At 60.5% G+C, this 24,055-nt stretch overlaps 4 protein-coding genes across 4 annotated transcripts; all 4 read left to right on the top strand.

The window, feature by feature from the left end:
* The first annotated feature begins 9,063 nt into the window (after positions 1-9,063).
* Positions 9,064-9,372, top strand: LOC121085516 (feather keratin-like). Its single transcript, XM_040588248.1, has one exon. The coding sequence runs from the start codon at positions 9,064-9,066 to the stop codon at positions 9,370-9,372; it is 309 nt and encodes a 102-aa protein (XP_040444182.1).
* Positions 9,373-12,814: 3,442 nt separating this feature from the next.
* Positions 12,815-13,123, top strand: LOC121085492 (feather keratin-like). Its single transcript, XM_040588206.1, has one exon. It carries the CDS (start codon positions 12,815-12,817, stop codon positions 13,121-13,123), a length of 309 nt encoding a protein of 102 aa, XP_040444140.1.
* Positions 13,124-16,560: 3,437 nt separating this feature from the next.
* On the top strand, positions 16,561-16,869 carry LOC121084786 (feather keratin 1-like). The gene has a single exon (XM_040586694.1). The coding sequence runs from the start codon at positions 16,561-16,563 to the stop codon at positions 16,867-16,869; it is 309 nt and encodes a 102-aa protein (XP_040442628.1).
* Positions 16,870-20,307: 3,438 nt separating this feature from the next.
* Positions 20,308-20,616, top strand: LOC121084785 (feather keratin 1-like). Its single transcript, XM_040586693.1, has one exon. The coding sequence runs from the start codon at positions 20,308-20,310 to the stop codon at positions 20,614-20,616; it is 309 nt and encodes a 102-aa protein (XP_040442627.1).
* The last annotated feature ends 3,439 nt before the right edge of the window (positions 20,617-24,055 follow it).

The raw sequence follows: 24,055 nt of genomic DNA, 5'->3' as shown, positions 1-24,055 counted from the left end.
ATCCCAACTCTCTCAGCCTGTCTGCAAAGGGGAGGTGCTGCACCTCCTCCTCATCTTTGTGGCCCTCCTCTGGACCCGCTCGAGCAGGTCCACGCCTTTCTCATGCTGGGGGCCTTCAGAGCCGAATGCAGTACTCCACTCTCACCAGAGCCGAGTAGGGAGGGAGAATCACCTCCCTCGACCTGCCGGCCACGCTGCTTTTGACGCAACCTGGCATACGACTGGCTTTCTGGGCTCCGCGCGAACGTTGCCGGCTCATACTCAGTTCTCCATTCACCAATACCGCCAAGTCCTTCTCCGCAGGGCTGCTCTCAATGCACTCGCCGCCCGGCCTGCAGCCATCTTTGGGATTGCCCCTGGCACTTGGCCTTGTGGCACTCCACGAGCTTTGCACGGGCCCACCTCCCAAGCCTGCCACGGTCCCTCTGGATGGCATCCCTTCCCTCTAGAGCATCAACCGCAACACTCAGCTTGGCGTCATCCGCAAACTTGCCGAGGCTGCACACTCCAGCCCACTGTCCGTGGCCCTAACAAAGATGTTAAATCATACTGGCCCCAGCACGGACCCCTGAGGGACACCACTCATCACTGGGCTCCACTCGGACATCGAGCCTTTCATTGCAACTCATTGAGAGCACCCATCCAGCCAATCACACACCGAGCGGTCCACCCACCAAGTCCGCATCTCTCCATTTTAGAGACAAGGATGTTGCGCGGGACAGTATCAAATGCTCTGCACAAGTCCAGGGACGTGACGCCAGTCGCTCTTCCCTTACCCACCAATGCCTTAATCCTGTCATAGAAGGCCACCCCATTTGTCAGGCACGCTTTGCCCTCTGTGAAGCCATGTTGGCCGTCAGCAGTCACGCCTCCCTTTTCCAGGTGCCTTGGCATACTTTCCAGGAGGATCTGCTCCACGATCCCGCCAGGCACGGAGGTGACGCTGACCGACCTGTCGTTAACCTGGGTCTTCCTCTTGACCTTTCTGAAAAGGAGGGTTACCACCTGCCAACTTGCTGTGGGGACGCTCCATCCCACTGCCCGGATCATAGACGAGGATGCTGAACACGGCTGCCCCCACAGCCTGTGAGCGCGCAAGGGGAGACAGCGTCAAAGGCTCTTCTACAAAGCTGAAGTGAACACCAGCCACGTCTCTCTCCTTGTCCACAAAGCTAGCCACTCCAACACAGAAGACAGGGAGGTCAGTCAAGCACGATTCCCTCTTGGTAAATCCATGCTGACGGCTCCTCATCACTTTCTTGTCCTTCAGCAGCTTGGCAACGCTTCCGCGGAGGATTTTCTCCATCACCTCCCCTGGCAACAAGGACAGGCTCACCAGCCTCTGCTCTCCCGCATCTTCCTTCCCGCCCTTCTGCAAGACAGGAGGCCTAAGAGCAATCTTCTAGACACCCGCAACTGCCCCCAGGAGCTATGACCTTTAAAAGATAATCGAGAGTGGCCTCCCAAGGACATCAGCCAGCTCCCCCAGCATTCGTGGCTCTGACTCATCAGCACCCAGGGACTTCCGTACATCCAGTCCCAAGGCACACCTTCCCACTCCCTTCCTCTTCCTCAGCAACAACAACGGCTCGCCCCACACACAGCCTGCAAAACGCTCATCCCGGCTCAACTGGGGCAGGCCTTGCCATTCATCGACCCTTCGGCATGCATCCACCACCACCAGGGCCTCGCTCTGCTGCGCCGTGCAGCGTGCTTACGTCCAACTCCCCTCGGCAATCTCCAAATTCTCTTTCTGCCCGTCTCACACTGTGCAGAGAAATGGCCTCCCCTCCTCGGCTTTCACCCCAAGTAAAGAGCCCAAAGGCCCTGGCTCACCAGCCTCCCCCGCCTGCCGCTCCCACTCCACCTCTGCCTCTCGCCACACTCACGGGCTCTCCAGAAATTCACCTGCCTTGGTGAGCTGGCCCACATCAAGCACTGTGGCACGCCAGACACCAGGCTGCAAACGTGCCACCACAGCTAAGGGGTTCGCTACAGAACGGGCAGCACCTAGCACTGGCGGAGCCAGGCAGGGCTCCCCACGTCACAGGACCGGCGAGCTCTCAGCCAGGGCTGCCGGGATGACGGCCTGCTCTCCCAAAAAGGCCTCCTCTGCCTCTGCCCGCACCGACACCCCGAGGGACGGACCCCGGGGGGCACAGGCCCAGACACGCAGACCCCTTTCTCCCAGCTACAACCTTACAAGCAAGGCGGGCACCAAGGCACGCACAGAGCACGCTCAGTGGCAAAGGCCAGGCCTCAAGGCAGGCTTAGCAAGCTGGCAGCAAGGCAGGCACGGAGCAAATGCCACTGAGGGGGCTGCCACTCCTGCCCGCAACAGCAGAAAGCCCAGACCAACCTTCCGGGGCTGCGAGGAAAAGGAGCCCCTCCTTCCCAGCGCACCCACAAAACACACCACACGAGTGCCACAGCATGACCTCACTGACGACACCCCACCCCTCCTAGGCTTCGGTCACATGTTCTGCATGCCCTGACACGCGCCATCAACACCAAGCCTTTGGCCTCTAATATCTGCACCTCAAAGCTGCCGCCAGGCCCAAGTGGACATGTCCTCAAGTGGAGGACACTGCATTGCAGAACTGCGGGGGAAAAACGCACCCCACCTCATTACTCACCAGGCTGTGGCACGCAACAGCTTCTTGCTGCAAAACACCGCGTTGTGCAAAGGCTGTCCCGCCCCTCAGGGTCCAGCATAAAAGCTGGCCCAGCACCTCTCTCTCTCACACGCTGCTCCTGGTGCCTTCTCCTCCACGGTCAACAAGGTGAGCCTGAAGCCCCTTCCCCTCCTTCTCCTGCCCCACACGCCCCGTCTCTTCCAGCACACGCTGCCTCCAGACTCAGCAGCGCCGACGCCTCCCCACCGCCGCGCTCCCCTGCAGCCCCACACCGCGCCTCCACATTCCCCTGCCCTCCTGTAACGCCACCCCTCGCGCCCCCACCACCCTCCGCTTCCTCAACACCCTCTCTTACAGGGCCCCTCCACACCACAGACATGGCCTGCAACAACTTCTGCAGCCCCTGCTGGACCCACCCCGCTGGCTAACAGCTGCAACGAGCCCTGCGTCAGGCAGTGCGAAGAATCCCGCGTCGTCATCCAGCCTCCCGCCGTGCTGGTCACCCTGCCGGGACCCATCCTCAGCTCCTTCCCCCAGAGCACCGCCGTCGGATCGTCCTCATCGGCTGCCGTGGGCAACATCCTCAGCTCCCAGGGAGTGCCCGTCTCCTCCGGTGGCTTCGGCTATGGCTTCGGAGGCCTGGGCTGCTACGGTGCCAGAAGAGCCTGCCTGCCCTGCTAAGGGCTCCTTACACCACCCCTGATACCAGCCAACCACACGCTAGAAGCCAAGTCACGGATTGAGGACCTACCTTCAGGCTCCTGCTGCCGCATGGGCTCGCCGTCCGTGGCTCCTCCGCCCCTCAAGGCACAAAGCAAGCAGCGAAGGGGCCAGCCCGCGGTGCCTGGAAACATGAGCTACCTACCTCCTCCTCTTCTCCCACTGTCTTCTTTGCATCGCCCCCTACAGCTACATCCGGTACTCTCTGCTGCAAACACCTTCTCACAAGCCAAAGACCACCGAGGCACCTCCGCCGCGCTGCTCCCCCTGCAAGGCAGGAAGACCTCGGTGCTCTGGAAAAGTCTACTGCAAGGAAAGGAGCCCTCGGCTGACGGCCGCCCTACTTGCACCTCAGACCCGCTCCCTTCCCCTTAGGTGCTCCTGCCATTTCACTCCTTTGACTCAATAAAGTTCTCCCGCATGCCAGCCTCAGGTGCCTCCTCTTCCTTTCTTCTAAGGCTCTTCCAGCCTCACCCGGCACAGAACCGGGACTCAAGAGGCCATCGGGGTGGGTGGACAAGGACCACAAGACCTCTCTTAGGAAGTATCGCCGCAGCAACACCACCTGCTGGCAAGCCGGTGGGCTTCCAGCCCGTGACACAAGCCCTTCACTTGCCCAAACAAAGGCTTGGACACGCTAATGCACTTCCACCCATGCCTCTGACGCAAGCTCCTCCTGTGCGCTGGGTTCACTTTGGCTGGATGCCAGGTGCCCCGCCAAGCCGCTCTATCACTCCCCCTCCTCAACTGGAAAGGGGAGAGAGAACACAACAAAACGGTTTGCGGGTCGAGGTAAGAACAGGGAGGGGATAGAGTCGTCAAAGGGTTTGGGTTGGAAGGGACCTTCAAGATCATCTAGCTCCAAGCCCTCTGCCGTGGGCAGGGACGCCTTCCACCACACCAGCTTGCTCAAAGCACCGTCCAGCCTGGCCTTGAACAGCTCCAGGCAGGGGGCAGCCACAGCTGCTCTAGGCAACTTCTTCCAGCATCTCACCGACCTCACGGGAAAGAATTTCTTTCTCATATCTAACCTAAAGCTACCCTCTCTCAGGTTAAATCCGTTACCTGTCGTCTTATCACTACACTCCCTGGTCAGGAGGCCCTCCCCATCTTTCCTGAGGGCCCCCTCAAAGTACCTCGTGGCCGCTGCAAGGTCTCCACAAAGCCTCCTCTTCTCCCGGCTAAACGATCCCAACTCTCTCAGCCTGTCTGCAAAGGGGAGGTGCTGCACCTCCTCCTCATCTTTGTGGCCCTCCTCTGGACCCGCTCGAGCAGGTCCACGCCTTTCTCATGCTGGGGGCCTTCAGAGCCGAATGCAGTACTCCACTCTCACCAGAGCCGAGTAGGGAGGGAGAATCACCTCCCTCGACCTGCCGGCCACGCTGCTTTTGACGCAACCTGGCATACGACTGGCTTTCTGGGCTCCTGCGCGAACGTTGCCGGCTCATACTCAGTTCTCCATTCACCAATACCGCCAAGTCCTTCTCCGCAGGGCTGCTCTCAATGCACTCGCCGCCCGGCCTGCAGCCATCTTTGGGATTGCCCCTGGCACTTGGCCTTGTGGCACTCCACGAGCTTTGCACGGGCCCACCTCCCAAGCCTGCCACGGTCCCTCTGGATGGCATCCCTTCCCTCTAGAGCATCAACCGCAACACTCAGCTTGGCGTCATCCGCAAACTTGCCGAGGCTGCACACTCCAGCCCACTGTCCGTGGCCCTAACAAAGATGTTAAATCATACTGGCCCCAGCACGGACCCCTGAGGGACACCACTCATCACTGGGCTCCACTCGGACATCGAGCCTTTCATTGCAACTCATTGAGAGCACCCATCCAGCCAATCACACACCGAGCGGTCCACCCACCAAGTCCGCATCTCTCCATTTTAGAGACAAGGATGTTGCGCGGGACAGTATCAAATGCTCTGCACAAGTCCAGGGACGTGACGCCAGTCGCTCTTCCCTTACCCACCAATGCCTTAATCCTGTCATAGAAGGCCACCCCATTTGTCAGGCACGCTTTGCCCTCTGTGAAGCCATGTTGGCCGTCAGCAGTCACGCCTCCCTTTTCCAGGTGCCTTGGCATACTTTCCAGGAGGATCTGCTCCACGATCCCGCCAGGCACGGAGGTGACGCTGACCGACCTGTCGTTAACCTGGGTCTTCCTCTTGACCTTTCTGAAAAGGAGGGTTACCACCTGCCAACTTGCTGTGGGGACGCTCCATCCCACTGCCCGGATCATAGACGAGGATGCTGAACACGGCTGCCCCCACAGCCTGTGAGCGCGCAAGGGGAGACAGCGTCAAAGGCTCTTCTACAAAGCTGAAGTGAACACCAGCCACGTCTCTCTCCTTGTCCACAAAGCTAGCCACTCCAACACAGAAGACAGGGAGGTCAGTCAAGCACGATTCCCTCTTGGTAAATCCATGCTGACGGCTCCTCATCACTTTCTTGTCCTTCAGCAGCTTGGCAACGCTTCCGCGGAGGATTTTCTCCATCACCTCCCCTGGCAACAAGGACAGGCTCACCAGCCTCTGCTCTCCCGCATCTTCCTTCCCGCCCTTCTGCAAGACAGGAGGCCTAAGAGCAATCTTCTAGACACCCGCAACTGCCCCCAGGAGCTATGACCTTTAAAAGATAATCGAGAGTGGCCTCCCAAGGACATCAGCCAGCTCCCCCAGCATTCGTGGCTCTGACTCATCAGCACCCAGGGACTTCCGTACATCCAGTCCCAAGGCACACCTTCCCACTCCCTTCCTCTTCCTCAGCAACAACAACGGCTCGCCCCACACACAGCCTGCAAAACGCTCATCCCGGCTCAACTGGGGCAGGCCTTGCCATTCATCGACCCTTCGGCATGCATCCACCACCACCAGGGCCTCGCTCTGCTGCGCCGTGCAGCGTGCTTACGTCCAACTCCCCTTGGCAATCTCCAAATTCTCTTTCTGCCCGTCTCACACTGTGCAGAGAAATGGCCTCCCCTCCTCGGCTTTCACCCCAAGTAAAGAGCCCAAAGGCCCTGGCTCACCAGCCTCCCCCGCCTGCCGCTCCCACTCCACCTCTGCCTCTCGCCACACTCACGGGCTCTCCAGAAATTCACCTGCCTTCGTGAGCTGGCCCACATCAAGCACTGTGGCACGCCAGACACAAGGCTGCAAACGTGCCACCACAGCTAAGGGGTTCGCTACAGAACGGGCAGCACTAGCACTGGCGGAGCCAGGCAGGGCTCCCCACGTCACAGGACCGGCGAGCTCTCAGCCAGGGCTGCCGGGATGACGGCCTGCTCTCCCAAAAAGGCCTCCTCTGCCTCTGCCCGCACCGACACCCCGAGGGACGGACCCCAGGGGGCACAGGCCCAGACACGCAGACCCCTTTCTCCCAGCTACAACCTTACAAGCAAGGCGGGCACCAAGGCACGCACAGAGCACGCTCAGTGGCAAAGGCCAGGCCTCAAGGCAGGCTTAGCAAGCTGGCAGCAAGGCAGGCACGGAGCAAATGCCACTGAGGGGGCTGCCACTCCTGCCCGCAACAGCAGAAAGCCCAGACCAACCTTCCGGGGCTGCGAGGAAAAGGAGCCCCTCCTTCCCAGCGCACCCACAAAACACACCACACGAGTGCCACAGCATGACCTCACTGACGACACCCCACCCCTCCTAGGCTTCGGTCACATGTTCTGCATGCCCTGACACGCGCCATCAACACCAAGCCTTTGGCCTCTAATATCTGCACCTCAAAGCTGCCGCCAGGCCCAAGTGGACATGTCCTCAAGTGGAGGACACTGCATTGCAGAACTGCGGGGGAAAAAGGCTCACGGCCTCTGCTTTCCCAGAGCCTCCCGCACCATCTTCTGCGGGACACGAGGGGTACCAGCTCCCTTCCACTCTTCAGGAGCTGCCCCCAGGCACTATGACCTTTCCAGGAAAAGGGACAGCGGCCTTCACAAGGAGGCCTCCGCAATGCCAGATGCCTCGGCATTCCTGGGAGCAACACGACAGGCCCCGTGCACTTACAAACACCCACTCCCACACCACTCCTGCCTACCCCCCTTCATCTTCCTCAGCAACGACCACCAGATCACCTGACAAACAGCCTGAAAAACACTCACCTTGCCTCAGCGGGGGCAGGCCTTGCCACTCATCAACCTTCCGCACGCACCACCACCACCACCACAGCCTCGGCTCTGCAGCCCCGTGCCGCATGCTCAAACCCAGCTCCCCCTCGGCAATCGCCAAATTCCCTTTCACCCTGTCAAGCTCTGCGCAGAGAACTGGCCTCACCCCTCGACACTCGCCCCAAGCACAGACCCCAACAAAGGCCCAGGAGTGCCAGCCTCCCCTGACCTGACGCTCCCAGCCTGCTCCGCCTTTCAGCCACACATACGCGCTCTCCAGAACTCAACCATGCCCCTCGCACGCGTCCTCATACACAATCATAAGAGTCACTTTGGTTGCAAAAAGACCCTTAAACGTTATCGGTCCAACCGTTAACCTAATACTGCCAAGGCCACCACTAATCCATGTCCCTAAGCGCCACGCCTACGTGTCTTTTAAACACCTCCCCACAATGGTGACTCAACCACTGCCCTGGGCAGCCCTCTTCCACTGCTTGATAACCCTCTCGGTGAAGAGATTTCTCATCATAGCCAAAACTAAACTTTGCCTGGCGCAACATGAGGCCCTTTCCTCTTGTCCTAGCACTTGTTGCTAGGGATGAGAGACTGACAACCTCCTCGTCACAACACTCCTCTCAGGTACTTGGAGACACCGATAGGGCCCTCCCCTCAGCCGCCGCCTTCTGAGAACGCAGTAGCCCCGCTTCCCTCAACCTGCTACTCTAAGGCTTCTTCTCTCCGATCCTTCACCGCATTCGCTGCTCTCCTTTGGATGCGTCACACCACAGCCCAAGCCCCACCTAAGGGCTCCACGATGGAGGGGCCAACACAAGCACTGGCGGAGCCAGGCAGGGCACCTCTCGTCACAGGACCGGCGAGCTCTCAGCCCGGGCTGCCAGGAAAATGGCCTGCCCTCCTCTGCCTGCCCGCACTGACACCCCCCAGGGACGGATCCCAGGGGGCACAAGCCCCAGACACGCAGGGCCCCTTTCTCCCAGCTACAACCTTTCAAGCAAGGCGGGGCAAACAAGGCACACACAGAGCACGCTCAGTGGGAAAGGCCAGGCCTACAGTCAGGCCTTCGCAAGCTGGCAGCAAGGCAGGCAGGGACCAAATGCCATGGAAGGGGCCGACACTCATGCCCGGCACACCTCCAAAGCCCACAACAGCCTTCCAGGCCCCATGAACAAGTGGGAGCCCGCACCCCCACCCTCATTACTCACCAGGCTGTGGCACGCAACAGCTTCTTGCTGCAAAACACCGCGTTGTGCAAAGGCTGTCCCGCCCCTCAGGGTCCAGCATAAAAGCTGGCCCAGCACCTCTCTCTCTCACACGCTGCTCCTGGTGCCTTCTCCTCCACGGTCAACAAGGTGAGCCTGAAGCCCCTTCCCCTCCTTCTCCTGCCCCACACGCCCCGTCTCTTCCAGCACACGCTGCCTCCAGACTCAGCAGCGCCGACGCCTCCCCACCGCCGCGCTCCCCGCAGCCCCACACCGCGCCTCCACATTCCCCTGCCCTCCTGTAACGCCACCCCTCGCGCCCCCACCACCCTCCGCTTCCTCAACACCCTCTCTTACAGGGCCCCTCCACACCGCAGACATGGCCTGCAACAACTTCTGCAGCCCCTGCGGACCCACCCCGCTGGCTAACAGCTGCAACGAGCCCTGCGTCAGGCAGTGCGAGGACTCCCGCGTCGTCATCCAGCCTTCCACCGTGATGGTCACCCTGCCGGGACCCATCCTCACCTCCTTCCCCCAGAGCACCGCCGTCGGATCCTCCTCATCGGCTGCTGTGGGCAACATCCTCAGCTCCCAGGGGGTGCCCGTTTCCTCCGGCAGCTTTGGCTACGGTTACGGCCTCGGAGGCCTGGGCTGCTATGGTGCCAGAAGAGCCTGCCTGCCCTGCTAAGGGCCCTCCACACCACACACACCCTGCAAGCCACGGTATGGACTGAGGACGCACCTCCCGCCTGCTGCTGGCACGGGGACCTGCCACCCGCACCTCCTCCTCTCAAGGCACCAAGCAAAGTAGCACGGAAGGGGCCAGCCCCGGCTGCCACGATACGTGGCCCACCTACCTCCTCCTCTTCTCCCACTGTCTTCTTTGCATCGCCCCTACTGCTACGTCCGCTACTCTCCGCTGCAAACGCCTGCTCACAAGCCAAAGACCACCGGGGCACCTCCCCCCGCGCTGCTCCCACCGCAGCAAAGGAAGATCTCGGTGCTCTGGCAAAATCTTCTGCAAGCAAAGGACCCGGGCTGACGGTCGCCCTACTTGCACCTCAGAACGCTTCCCTTCCACTGCGTGCTCCTGCCTTTGCACTCTTTTGCCTCAATAAAATCTCCTGTATCCCAGCACCACACGCCTCCATCTCCTTTCTTCTCCCAAGGCTCTTCCACTCTAAAACGGCACAAGGCCAGGCCTCAACAGGCCGGCGGGGTTGGGGGGAAAAGGGCACTCAGCCTCTCCGAGGACACAGGCCACCAGCGACAACACACACTCGCACCTGCAGGCATACACAGCATGACACAAGCCCAGCACTGGCTCAGAAAAAGCCTCCGATACGACAACGCTCCCTGCGCACACCTCCGACCGAGGCTCCCCGTGCCAACACACGCTTGACTAACTCTCTTCCGCACCCTCCCCAGCAAAAAAGGATCACAGAATCATTTAGAGATGGGCAGGAATCTCTGCAGAGCATGTCCTGCCACCCCAGTGCTCAAGCAGGGCCAGCTAGAGCAGATTGTCTGGGACCACAGCCACTCGCGTCTTCAGTACCTCCGAGAATGGAGCCGCCACCACCTCTTCCATTCTTTGACCACCCTCACACTGGAAAAAGCCCTGCCGCCTTTGCCCGGGCAATTCCAGATGCTTTCACTTCTGAACATGGCCTCTTGTCCTACCACTGATCGCAAGCCTCTGGGCACAGCCCTTCAGCTGCTTTGCAGGCCACCGCACCGGCCGCTTACGCAACCCGCACTTTCTCAGCTCGTCTAGGAGCACGTACCAGGAGACAGCGACAAAGGCTTCCTTCAGGTACGCCTCAGCAACAGCCACTGCTCTCCCCTCGCCCAACGCCCACTCGCCTCAACGCGGAAGACACGCAGCTCCCTCAAGCATGATTTGCCCTTCCAAAATCCACGCCAAACACCCCCCAACACCTTCCGTCCGTCCTGGCCTTGGCAGTGATTTCCAGCAGCATTGCTTCCATCACCTGCCCCGGGAACAGGCTCAGGCTCACCGGCCTCTGCTTTCCCAGAGCCTCCCGCACCATCTTCTGCGGGACACGAGGGGTACCAGCTCCCTTCCACTCTTCAGGAGCTGCCCCCAGGCACTATGACCTTTCCAGGAAAAGGGACAGCGGCCTTCACAAGGAGGCCTCCGCAATGCCAGATGCCTCGGCATTCCTGGGAGCAACACGACAGGCCCCGTGCACTTACAAACACCCACTCCCACACCACTCCTGCCTACCCCCCTTCATCTTCCTCAGCAACGACCACAGATCACCTGACAAACAGCCTGAAAAACACTCACCTTGCCTCAGCGGGGGCAGGCCTTGCCACTCATCAACCCTTCCGCACGCACCACCACCACCACCACCACAGCCTCGGCTCTGCAGCCCCGTGCCGCATGCTCAAACCCAGCTCCCCTCGGCAATCGCCAAATTCCCTTTCACCCTGTCAAGCTCTGCGCAGAGAACTGGCCTCACCCCTCGACACTCGCCCCAAGCACAGACCCCAACAAAGGCCCAGGAGTGCCAGCCTCCCCTGCCTGCCGCTCCCAGCCCTGCTCCGCCTTTCAGCACACATACGCGCTCTCCAGAAACTCACCTGCCCTCGCACGCTGCCTCATACACAATCATAAGAGTCACTTCGGTTGCAAAAGACCCTTAACGTTATCGAGTCCAACCGTTAACCTAATACTGCCAAGGCCACCACTAATCCATGTCCCCAAGCGCCACGCCTACGTGTCTTTTAAACACCTCCCACAATGGTGACTCAACCACTGCCCTGGGCAGCCTCTTCCACTGCTTGATAACCCTCTCGGTGAAGAGATTTCTCATCATAGCCAAACTAAACTTTGCCTGGCGCAACATGAGGCCCTTTCCTCTTGCCCTAGCACTTGTTGCTAGGGATGAGAGACTGACAACCTCCTCGTCACAACCTCCTCTCAGGTACTTGGAGACACCGATAGGGCCTCCCCTCAGCCGCCGCCTTCTGAAAACGCAGTAGCCCCGCTTCCCTCAACCGCTGCTTCTAAGGCTTCTTCTCTCGATCCTTCACCGCATTCGCTGCTCTCCTTTGGATGCGTCACACCACAGCCCAAGCCCCACCTAAGGGCTCCACGATGGAGGGGCCAACACAAGCACTGGCGGAGCCAGGCAGGGCACCTCTCGTCACAGGACCGGCGAGCTCTCAGCCAGGGCTGCCAGGAAAATGGCCTGCCCTCCTCTGCCTGCCCGCACTGACACCCCCAGGGACGGATCCCAGGGGGCACAAGCCCAGACACGCAGGCCCCTTTCTCCCAGCTACAACCTTTCAAGCAAGGCGGGCAACAAGGCACACACAGAGCACGCTCAGTGGGAAAGGCCAGGCCTACAGTCAGGCTTCGCAAGCTGGCAGCAAGGCAGGCAGGGACCAAATGCCATGGAAGGGGCCGACACTCATGCCCGGCACACCTCCAAAGCCCACAACAGCCTTCCAGGCCCATGAACAAGTGGGGGCCCCTCTTCGCAACGCACCCGCAAACCACACCACACGAGTGCCACGGGATGACCTCACTGACAACACCCCACCTCTCCTATGCTTTGGCCACGTCTGCCAAATGCCCTGACACGCACCTTCCATGCAAATCCTCCCAGATACCTGCTCTCACTTCAAAGCTGACGCCAGGGACAGACGGACACATCCTCAAGAGGAGGACATGAGAAGGGAGCGTTGTGGGAAGGGACACACCCCCCACCTCATTACCTGCCAAGCTCTGGCACGCAACAGCTGCTTGCTGCAAAATGCCGTCACGCGCAAAGCCTGTCCCGCCCCCTCAGACCAGCATAAAAGACGGCCCAGCGCCTCTCTCCATCACACGCTTCTCCTGACGCCTTCTCCCCCGCAGTCAACAAGGTGAGCCTGAAGCCCCTTCCCCTCCTTCTCCTGCCCCACATGCCCCGTCTCTTCCAGCACGCGCTGACACCAGACTCAGCAGCCCCCACGACTCAACACCACCACACTCCCCGCAGCCCCACACCACGCCTCCACACTCCCTTGCCCACCTGTAACGACACCCCTCGCGCCCCCCACCACTCTCCGCTTCCTCAACACCCTCTCTTACAGGGACACTCCACACCGTAGACATGGCCTGCAACAACTTCTGCAGCCCCTGCGGACCCACCCCGCTGGCTAACAGCTGCAACGAGCCCTGCGTCAGGCAGTGCGAGGACTCCCGCGTCGTCATCCAGCCTTCCACCGTGATGGTCACCCTGCCGGGACCCATCCTCACCTCCTTCCCCCAGAGCACCGCCGTCGGATCCTCCTCATCGGCTGCTGTGGGCAACATCCTCAGCTCCCAGGGGGTGCCCGTTTCCTCCGGCGGCTTTGGCTACGGTTACGGCCTCGGAGGCCTGGGCTGCTATGGTGCCAGAAGAGCCTGCCTGCCCTGCTAAGGGCCCTCCACACCACACACACCCTGCAAGCCACGGTATGGACTGAGGACGCACCTCCCGCCTGCTGCTGGCACGGGGACCTGCCACCCGCACCTCCTCCTCTCAAGGCACCAAGCAAAGTAGCACGGAAGGGGCCAGCCCCGGCTGCCACGATACGTGGCCCACCTACCTCCTCCTCTTCTCCCACTGTCTTCTTTGCATCGCCCCTACTGCTACGTCCGCTACTCTCCGCTGCAAACGCCTGCTCACAAGCCAAAGACCACCGGGGCACCTCCCCCGCGCTGCTCCCACCGCAGCAAAGGAAGATCTCGGTGCTCTGGCAAAATCTTCTGCAAGCAAAGGACCCGGGCTGACGGTCGCCCTACTTGCACCTCAGAACGCTTCCCTTCCACTGCGGGCTCCTGCCTTTGCACTCTTTTGCCTCAATAAAATCTCCTGTATCCCAGCACCACACGCCTCCATCTCCTTTCTTCTCCCAAGGCTCTTCCACTCTAAAACGGCACAAGGCCAGGCCTCAACAGGCCGGCGGGGTTGGGGGGAAAAGGGCACTCAGCCTCTCCGAGGACACAGGCCACCAGCGACAACACACACTCGCACCTGCAGGCATACACAGCATGACACAAGCCCAGCACTGGCTCAGAAAAAGCCTCCGATACGACAACGCTCCCTGCGCACACCTCCGACCGAGGCTCCCCGTGCCAACACACGCTTGACTAACTCTCTTCCGCACCCTCCCCAGCAAAAAAGGATCACAGAATCATTTAGAGATGGGCAGGAATCTCTGCAGAGCATGTCCTGCCACCCCAGTGCTCAAGCAGGGCCAGCTAGAGCAGATTGTCTGGGACCACAGCCACTCGCGTCTTCAGTACCTCCGAGAATGGAGCCGCCACCACCTCTTCCATTCTTTGACCACCCTCACACTGAAAAAGCCCTGCCGCCTTTGCCCGGGCAATTCCAGATGCTTTCACTTCTGAACATGGCCTCTTGTCCTACCACTGATCGCAAGCCTCTGGGCACAGCCCTTCAGCTGCTTTGCAGGCCACCGCACCGGCCGCTTACGCAACCCGCACTTTCTCAGCTCGTCTAGGAGCACGTACCAGGAGACAGCGACAAAGGCTTCCTTCAGGTACGCCTCAGCAACAGCCACTGCTCTCCCCTCGCCCAACGCCCACTCGCCTCAACGCGGAAGACACGCAGCTCCCTCAAGCATGATTTGCCCTTCCAAAATCCACGCCAAACACCCCCCAACACCTTCCGTCCGTCCTGGCCTTGGCAGTGATTTCCAGCAGCATTGCTTCCATCACCTGCCCCGGGAACAGGCTCAGGCTCACCGGCCTCTGCTTTCCCAGAGCCTCCCGCACCATCTTCTGCGGGACACGAGGGGTACCAGCTCCCTTCCACTCTTCAGGAGCTGCCCCCAGGCACTATGACCTTTCCAGGAAAAGGGACAGCGGCCTTCACAAGGAGGCCTCCGCAATGCCAGATGCCTCGGCATTCCTGGGAGCAACACGACAGGCCCCGTGCACTTACAAACACCCACTCCCACACCACTCCTGCCTACCCCCCTTCATCTTCCTCAGCAACGACCACAGATCACCTGACAAACAGCCTGAAAAACACTCACCTTGCCTCAGCGGGGGCAGGCCTTGCCACTCATCAACCCTTCCGCACGCACCACCACCACCACCACAGCCTCGGCTCTGCAGCCCCGTGCCGCATGCTCAAACCCAGCTCCCCTCGGCAATCGCCAAATTCCCTTTCACCCTGTCAAGCTCTGCGCAGAGAACTGGCCTCACCCCTCGACACTCGCCCCAAGCACAGACCCCAACAAAGGCCCAGGAGTGCCAGCCTCCCCTGCCTGCCGCTCCCAGCCCTGCTCCGCCTTTCAGCACACATACGCGCTCTCCAGAAACTCACCTGCCCTCGCACGCTGCCTCATACACAATCATAAGAGTCACTTTGGTTGCAAAAGACCCTTAACGTTATCGAGTCCAACCGTTAACCTAATACTGCCAAGGCCACCACTAATCCATGTCCCTAAGCGCCACGCCTACGTGTCTTTTAAACACCTCCCACAATGGTGACTCAACCACTGCCCTGGGCAGCCTCTTCCACTGCTTGATAACCCTCTCGGTGAAGAGATTTCTCATCATAGCCAAACTAAACTTTGCCTGGCGCAACATGAGGCCCTTTCCTCTTGCCCTAGCACTTGTTGCTAGGGATGAGAGACTGACAACCTCCTCGTCACAACCTCCTCTCAGGTACTTGGAGACACCGATAGGGCCTCCCCTCAGCCGCCGCCTTCTGAAAACGCAGTAGCCCCGCTTCCCTCAACCGCTGCTTCTAAGGCTTCTTCTCTCGATCCTTCACCGCATTCGCTGCTCTCCTTTGGATGCGTCACACCACAGCCCAAGCCCCACCTAAGGGCTCCACGATGGAGGGGCCAACACAAGCACTGGCGGAGCCAGGCAGGGCACCTCTCGTCACAGGACCGGCGAGCTCTCAGCCAGGGCTGCCAGGAAAATGGCCTGCCCTCCTCTGCCTGCCCGCACTGACACCCCCAGGGACGGATCCCAGGGGGCACAAGCCCAGACACGCAGGCCCCTTTCTCCCAGCTACAACCTTTCAAGCAAGGCGGGCAACAAGGCACACACAGAGCACGCTCAGTGGGAAAGGCCAGGCCTACAGTCAGGCTTCGCAAGCTGGCAGCAAGGCAGGCAGGGACCAAATGCCATGGAAGGGGCCGACACTCATGCCCGGCACACCTCCAAAGCCCACAACAGCCTTCCAGGCCCATGAACAAGTGGGGGCCCCTCTTCGCAACGCACCCGCAAACCACACCACACGAGTGCCACGGGATGACCTCACTGACAACACCCCACCTCTCCTATGCTTTGGCCACGTCTGCCAAATGCCCTGACACGCACCTTCCATGCAAATCCTCCCAGATACCTGCTCTCACTTCAAAGCTGACACCAGGGACAGACGGACACATCCTCAAGAGGAGGACATGAGAAGGGAGCGTTGTGGGAAGGGACACACCCCCCACCTCATTACCTGCCAAGCTCTGGCACGCAACAGCTGCTTGCTGCAAAATGCCGTCACGCGCAAAGCCTGTCCCGCCCCCTCAGACCAGCATAAAAGACGGCCCAGCGCCTCTCTCCATCACACGCTTCTCCTGACGCCTTCTCCCCCGCAGTCAACAAGGTGAGCCTGAAGCCCCGTCCCCTCCTTCTCCTGCCCCACACGCCCCGTCTCTTCCAGCACGCGCTGACACCAGACTCAGCAGCCCCCACGACTCAACACCACCACCCTCCCCGCAGCCCCACACCGCGCCTCCACACTCCCTTGCCCTCCTGTAACGACACCCCTCGCGCCCCCCACCACTCTCCGCTTCCTCAACACCCTCTCTTACAGGGACACTCCACACCGTAGACATGGCCTGCAACAACTTCTGCAGCCCCTGCGGACCCACCCCGCTGGCTAACAGCTGCAACGAGCCCTGCGTCAGGCAGTGCGAGGACTCCCGCGTCGTCATCCAGCCTTCCACCGTGATGGTCACCCTGCCGGGACCCATCCTCACCTCCTTCCCCCAGAGCACCGCCGTCGGATCCTCCTCATCGGCTGCTGTGGGCAACATCCTCAGCTCCCAGGGGGTGCCCGTTTCCTCCGGCGGCTTTGGCTACGGTTACGGCCTTGGAGGCCTGGGCTGCTATGGCGCCGGAAGAGCCTGCCTGCCCTGCTAAGGGCTCTTCACACCACACACACCCTGCAAGCCACGGTATGGACTGAGGACGCACCTCCCGCCTGCTGCTGGCACGGGGACCTGCCACCCGCACCTCCTCCTCTCAAGGCACCAAGCAAAGTAGCACGGAAGGGGCCAGCCCCGGCTGCCACGATACGTGGCCCACCTACCTCCTCCTCTTCTCCCACTGTCTTCTTTGCATCGCCCCTACTGCTACGTCCGCTACTCTCCGCTGCAAACGCCTGCTCACAAGCCAAAGACCACCGGGGCACCTCCCCCGCGCTGCTCCCACCGCAGCAAAGGAAGATCTCGGTGCTCTGGCAAAATCTTCTGCAAGCAAAGGACCCGGGCTGACGGTCGCCCTACTTGCACCTCAGAACGCTTCCCTTCCACTGCGTGCTCCTGCCTTTGCACTCTTTTGCCTCAATAAAATCTCCTGTATCCCAGCACCACACGCCTCCATCTCCTTTCTTCTCCCAAGGCTCTTCCACTCTAAAACGGCACAAGGCCAGGCCTCAACAGGCCGGCGGGGTTGGGGGGAAAAGGGCACTCAGCCTCTCCGAGGACACAGGCCACCAGCGACAACACACACTCGCACCTGCAGGCATACACAGCATGACACAAGCCCAGCACTGGCTCAGAAAAAGCCTCCGATACGACAACGCTCCCTGCGCACACCTCCGACCGAGGCTCCCCGTGCCAACACACGCTTGACTAACTCTCTTCCGCACCCTCCCCAGCAAAAAAGGATCACAGAATCATTTAGAGATGGGCAGGAATCTCTGCAGAGCATGTCCTGCCACCCCAGTGCTCAAGCAGGGCCAGCTAGAGCAGATTGTCTGGGACCACAGCCACTCGCGTCTTCAGTACCTCCGAGAATGGAGCCTCCACCACCTCTTCCATTCTTTGACCACCCTCACACTGAAAAAGCCCTGCCGCCTTTGCCCGGGCAATTCCAGATGCTTTCACTTCTGAACATGGCCTCTTGTCCTACCACTGATCGCAAGCCTCTGGGCACAGCCCTTCAGCTGCTTTGCAGGCCACCGCACCGGCCGCTTACGCAACCCGCACTTTCTCAGCTCGTCTAGGAGCACGTACCAGGAGACAGCGACAAAGGCTTCCTTCAGGTACGCCTCAGCAACAGCCACTGCTCTCCCCTCGCCCAACGCCCACTCGCCTCAACGCGGAAGACACGCAGCTCCCTCAAGCATGATTTGCCCTTCCAAAATCCACGCCAAACACCCCCCAACACCTTCCGTCCGTCCTGGCCTTGGCAGTGATTTCCAGCAGCATTGCTTCCATCACCTGCCCCGGGAACAGGCTCAGGCTCACCGGCCTCTGCTTTCCCAGAGCCTCCCGCACCATCTTCTGCGGGACACGAGGGGTACCAGCTCCCTTCCACTCTTCAGGAGCTGCCCCCAGGCACTATGACCTTTCCAGGAAAAGGGACAGCGGCCTTCACAAGGAGGCCTCCGCAATGCCAGATGCCTCGGCATTCCTGGGAGCAACACGACAGGCCCCGTGCACTTACAAACACCCACTCCCACACCACTCCTGCCTACCCCCCTTCATCTTCCTCAGCAACGACCACAGATCACCTGACAAACAGCCTGAAAAACACTCACCTTGCCTCAGCGGGGGCAGGCCTTGCCACTCATCAACCCTTCCGCACGCACCACCACCACCACCACAGCCTCGGCTCTGCAGCCCCGTGCCGCATGCTCAAACCCAGCTCCCCTCGGCAATCGCCAAATTCCCTTTCACCCTGTCAAGCTCTGCGCAGAGAACTGGCCTCACCCCTCGACACTCGCCCCAAGCACAGACCCCAACAAAGGCCCAGGAGTGCCAGCCTCCCCTGCCTGCCGCTCCCAGCCCTGCTCCGCCTTTCAGCACACATACGGGCTCTCCAGAAACTCACCTGCCCTCGCACGCTGCCTCATACACAATCATAAGAGTCACTTTGGTTGCAAAAGACCCTTAACGTTATCGAGTCCAACCGTTAACCTAATACTGCCAAGGCCACCACTAATCCATGTCCCCTAAGCGCCACGCCTACGTGTCTTTTAAACACCTCCCACAATGGTGACTCAACCACTGCCCTGGGCAGCCTCTTCCAGTGCTTGATAACACTCTCGGTGAAGAGATTTCTCACCATAGCCAAACTAAACTTTGCCTGGCGCAACATGAGGCCCTTTCCTCTTGCCCTAGCACTTGTTGCTAGGGATGAGAGACTGACAACCTCCTCGTCACAACCTCCTCTCAGGTACTTGGAGACACCGATAGGGCCTCCCCTCAGCCGCCGCCTTCTGAAAACGCAGTAGCCCCGCTTCCCTCAACCGCTACTTCTAAGGCTTTTTCTCTCGATCCTTCACCGCATTCGCTGCTCTCCTTTGGATGCGTCACACCACAGCCCAAGCCCCACCTAAGGGCTCCACGATGGAGGGGCCAACACAAGCACTGGCGGAGCCAGGCAGGGCACCTCTCGTCACAGGACCGGCGAGCTCTCAGCCAGGGCTGCCAGGAAAATGGCCTGCCCTCCTCTGCCTGCCCGCACTGACACCCCCAGGGACGGATCCCAGGGGGCACAAGCCCAGACACGCAGGCCCCTTTCTCCCAGCTACAACCTTTCAAGCAAGGCGGGCAACAAGGCACACACAGAGCACGCTCAGTGGGAAAGACCAGGCCTACAGTCAGGCTTTGCAAGCTGGCAGCAAGGCAGGCAGGGACCAAATGCCATGGAAGGGGCCGACACTCATGCCCGGCACACCTCCAAAGCCCACAACAGCCTTCCAGGCCCATGAACAAGTGGGGGCCCCTCTTCGCAACGCACCCGCAAACCACACCACACGAGTGCCACGGGATGACCTCACTGACAACACCCCACCTCTCCTATGCTTTGGCCACGTCTGCCAAATGCCCTGACACGCACCTTCCATGCAAATCCTCCCAGATACCTGCTCTCACTTCAAAGCTGACGCCAGGGACAGACGGACACATCCTCAAGAGGAGGACATGAGAAGGGAGCGTTGTGGGAAGGGACACACCCCCCACCTCATTACCTGCCAAGCTCTGGCACGCAACAGCTGCTTGCTGCAAAATGCCGTCACGCGCAAAGCCTGTCCCGCCCCCTCAGACCAGCATAAAAGACGGCCCAGCGCCTCTCTCCATCACACGCTTCTCTTGACGCCTTCTCCCCCGCAGTCAACAAGGTGAGCCTGAAGCCCCTTCCCCTCCTTCTCCTGCCCCACACGCCCCGTCTCTTCCAGCACGCGCTGACACCAGACTCAGCAGCCCCCACGACTCAACACCACCACCCTCCCCGCAGCCCCACACCGCGCCTCCACACTCCCTTGCCCTCCTGTAACGACACCCCTCGCGCCCCCCACCACTCTCCGCTTCCTCAACACCCTCTCTTACAGGGACACTCCACACCGTAGACATGGCCTGCAACAACTTCTGCAGCCCCTGCGGACCCACCCCGCTGGCTAACAGCTGCAACGAGCCCTGCGTCAGGCAGTGCGAGGACTCCCGCGTCGTCATCCAGCCTTCCACCGTGATGGTCACCCTGCCGGGACCCATCCTCACCTCCTTCCCCCAGAGCACCGCCGTCGGATCCTCCTCATCGGCTGCTGTGGGCAACATCCTCAGCTCCCAGGGGGTGCCCGTTTCCTCCGGCGGCTTTGGCTACGGTTACGGCCTTGGAGGCCTGGGCTGCTATGGCGCCGGAAGAGCCTGCCTGCCCTGCTAAGGGCTCTTCACACCACACACACCCTGCAAGCCACGGCATGGACTGAGGACGCACCTCCCGCCTGCTGCTGGCACGGGGACCTGCCACCTGCACCTCCTCCTCTCAAGGCACCAAGCAAAGTAGCACGGAAGGGGCCAGCCCCGGCTGCCACGATACGTGGCCCACCTACCTCCTCCTCTTCTCCCACTGTCTTCTTTGCATCGCCCCTACTGCTACGTCCGCTACTCTCCGCTGCAAACGCCTGCTCACAAGCCAAAGACCACCGGGGCACCTCCCCCGCGCTGCTCCCACCGCAGCAAAGGAAGATCTCGGTGCTCTGGCAAAATCTTCTGCAAGCAAAGGACCCGGGCTGACGGTCGCCCTACTTGCACCTCAGAACGCTTCCCTTCCACTGCGTGCTCCTGCCTTTGCACTCTTTTGCCTCAATAAAATCTCCTGTATCCCAGCACCACACGCCTCCATCTCCTTTCTTCTCCCAAGGCTCTTCCACTCTAAAACGGCACAAGGCCAGGCCTCAACAGGCCGGCGGGGTTGGGGGGAAAAGGGCACTCAGCCTCTCCGAGGACACAGGCCACCAGCGACAACACACACTCGCACCTGCAGGCATACACAGCATGACACAAGCCCAGCACTGGCTCAGAAAAAGCCTCCGATACGACAACGCTCCCTGCGCACACCTCCGACCGAGGCTCCCCGTGCCAACACACGCTTGACTAACTCTCTTCCGCACCCTCCCCAGCAAAAAAGGATCACAGAATCATTTAGAGATGGGCAGGAATCTCTGCAGAGCATGTCCTGCCACCCCAGTGCTCAAGCAGGGCCAGCTAGAGCAGATTGTCTGGGACCACAGCCACTCGCGTCTTCAGTACCTCCGAGAATGGAGCCGCCACCACCTCTTCCATTCTTTGACCACCCTCACACTGGAAAAAGCCCTGCCGCCTTTGCCCGGGCAATTCCAGATGCTTTCACTTCTGAACATGGCCTCTTGTCCTACCACTGATCGCAAGCCTCTGGGCACAGCCCTTCAGCTGCTTTGCAGGCCACCGCACCGGCCGCTTACGCAACCCGCACTTTCTCAGCTCGTCTAGGAGCACGTACCAGGAGACAGCGACAAAGGCTTCCTTCAGGTACGCCTCAGCAACAGCCACTGCTCTCCCCTCGCCCAACGCCCACTCGCCTCAACGCGGAAGACACGCAGCTCCCTCAAGCATGATTTGCCCTTCCAAAATCCACGCCAAACACCCCCCAACACCTTCCGTCCGTCCTGGCCTTGGCAGTGATTTCCAGCAGCATTGCTTCCATCACCTGCCCCGGGAACAGGCTCAGGCTCACCGGCCTCTGCTTTCCCAGAGCCTCCCGTACCATCTTCTGCGGGACACGAGGGGTACCAGCTCCCTTCCACTCTTCAGGAGCTGCCCCCAGGCACTATGACCTTTCCAGGAAAAGGGACAGCGGCCTTCACAAGGAGGCCTCCGCAATGCCAGATGCCTCGGCATTCCTGGGAGCAACACGACAGGCCCCGTGCACTTACAAACACCCACTCCCACACCACTCCTGCCTACCCCCCTTCATCTTCCTCAGCAACGACCACAGATCACCTGACAAACAGCCTGAAAAACACTCACCTTGCCTCAGCGGGGGCAGGCCTTGCCACTCATCAACCCTTCCGCACGCACCACCACCACCACCACAGCCTCGGCTCTGCAGCCCCGTGCCGCATGCTCAAACCCAGCTCCCCTCGGCAATCGCCAAATTCCCTTTCACCCTGTCAAGCTCTGCGCAGAGAACTGGCCTCACCCCTCGACACTCGCCCCAAGCACAGACCCCAACAAAGGCCCAGGAGTGCCAGCCTCCCCTGCCTGCCGCTCCCAGCCCTGCTCCGCCTTTCAGCACACATACGCGCTCTCCAGAAACTCACCTGCCCTCGCACGCTGCCTCATACACAATCATAAGAGTCACTTTGGTTGCAAAAGACCCTTAACGTTATCGAGTCCAACCGTTAACCTAATACTGCCAAGGCCACCACTAATCCATGTCCCTAAGCGCCACGCCTACGTGTCTTTTAAACACCTCCCACAATGGTGACTCAACCACTGCCCTGGGCAGCCTCTTCCACTGCTTGATAACCCTCTCGGTGAAGAGATTTTTCATCATAGCCAAACTAAACTTTGCCTGGCGCAACATGAGGCCCTTTCCTCTTGCCCTAGCACTTGTTGCTAGGGATGAGAGACTGACAACCTCCTCGTCACAACCTCCTCTCAGGTACTTGGAGACACCGATAGGGCCTCCCCTCAGCCGCCGCCTTCTGAGAACGCAGTAGCCCCGCTTCCCTCAACCGCTGCTTCTAAGGCTTCTTCTCTCGATCCTTCACCGCATTCGCTGCTCTCCTTTGGATGCGTCACACCACAGCCCAAGCCCCACCTAAGGGCTCCACGATGGAGGGGCCAACACAAGCACTGGCGGAGCCAGGCAGGGCACCTCTCGTCACAGGACCGGCGAGCTCTCAGCCAGGGCTGCCAGGAAAATGGCCTGCCCTCCTCTGCCTGCCCGCACTGACACCCCCAGGGACGGATCCCAGGGGGCACAAGCCCAGACACGCAGGCCCCTTTCTCCCAGCTACAACCTTTCAAGCAAGGCGGGCAACAAGGCACACACAGAGCACGCTCAGTGGGAAAGGCCAGGCCTACAGTCAGGCTTCGCAAGCTGGCAGCAAGGCAGGCAGGGACCAAATGCCATGGAAGGGGCCGACACTCATGCCCGGCACACCTCCAAAGCCCACAACAGCCTTCCAGGCCCATGAACAAGTGGGGGCCCCTCTTCGCAACGCACCCGCAAACCACACCACACGAGTGCCACGGGATGACCTCACTGACAACACCCCACCTCTCCTATGCTTTGGCCACGTCTGCCAAATGCCCTGACACGCACCTTCCATGCAAATCCTCCCAGATACCTGCTCTCACTTCAAAGCTGACGCCAGGGACAGACGGACACATCCTCAAGAGGAGGACATGAGAAGGGAGCGTTGTGGGAAGGGACACACCCCCCACCTCATTACCTGCCAAGCTCTGGCACGCAACAGCTGCTTGCTGCAAAATGCCGTCACGCGCAAAGCCTGTCCCGCCCCCTCAGACCAGCATAAAAGACGGCCCAGCGCCTCTCTCCATCACACGCTTCTCCTGACGCCTTCTCCCCCGCAGTCAACAAGGTGAGCCTGAAGCCCCTTCCCCTCCTTCTCCTGCCCCACACGCCCCGTCTCTTCCAGCACGCGCTGACACCAGACTCAGCAGCCCCCACGACTCAACACCACCACGCTCCCCGCAGCCCCACACCGCGCCTCCACACTCCCTTGCCCTCCTGTAACGACACCCCTCGCGCCCCCCCACCACTCTCCGCTTCCTCAACACCCTCTCTTACAGGGACACTCCACACCGTAGAC

This window comes from Falco naumanni, chromosome 3 (genome assembly GCF_017639655.2).
Source record: "Falco naumanni isolate bFalNau1 chromosome 3, bFalNau1.pat, whole genome shotgun sequence".
Lineage (NCBI taxonomy): Eukaryota > Metazoa > Chordata > Aves > Falconiformes > Falconidae > Falco > Falco naumanni.
This window is presented reverse-complemented; position numbering and strand designations above follow the sequence as displayed.

Coding starts and splice junctions, on each gene's coding strand:
- LOC121085492 (XM_040588206.1), top strand. CDS start 12,815: ATGGCCTGCAACAACTTCTGCAGCCCCTGCGGACCCACCCCGCTGGCT.
- LOC121085516 (XM_040588248.1), top strand. CDS start 9,064: ATGGCCTGCAACAACTTCTGCAGCCCCTGCGGACCCACCCCGCTGGCT.
- LOC121084786 (XM_040586694.1), top strand. CDS start 16,561: ATGGCCTGCAACAACTTCTGCAGCCCCTGCGGACCCACCCCGCTGGCT.
- LOC121084785 (XM_040586693.1), top strand. CDS start 20,308: ATGGCCTGCAACAACTTCTGCAGCCCCTGCGGACCCACCCCGCTGGCT.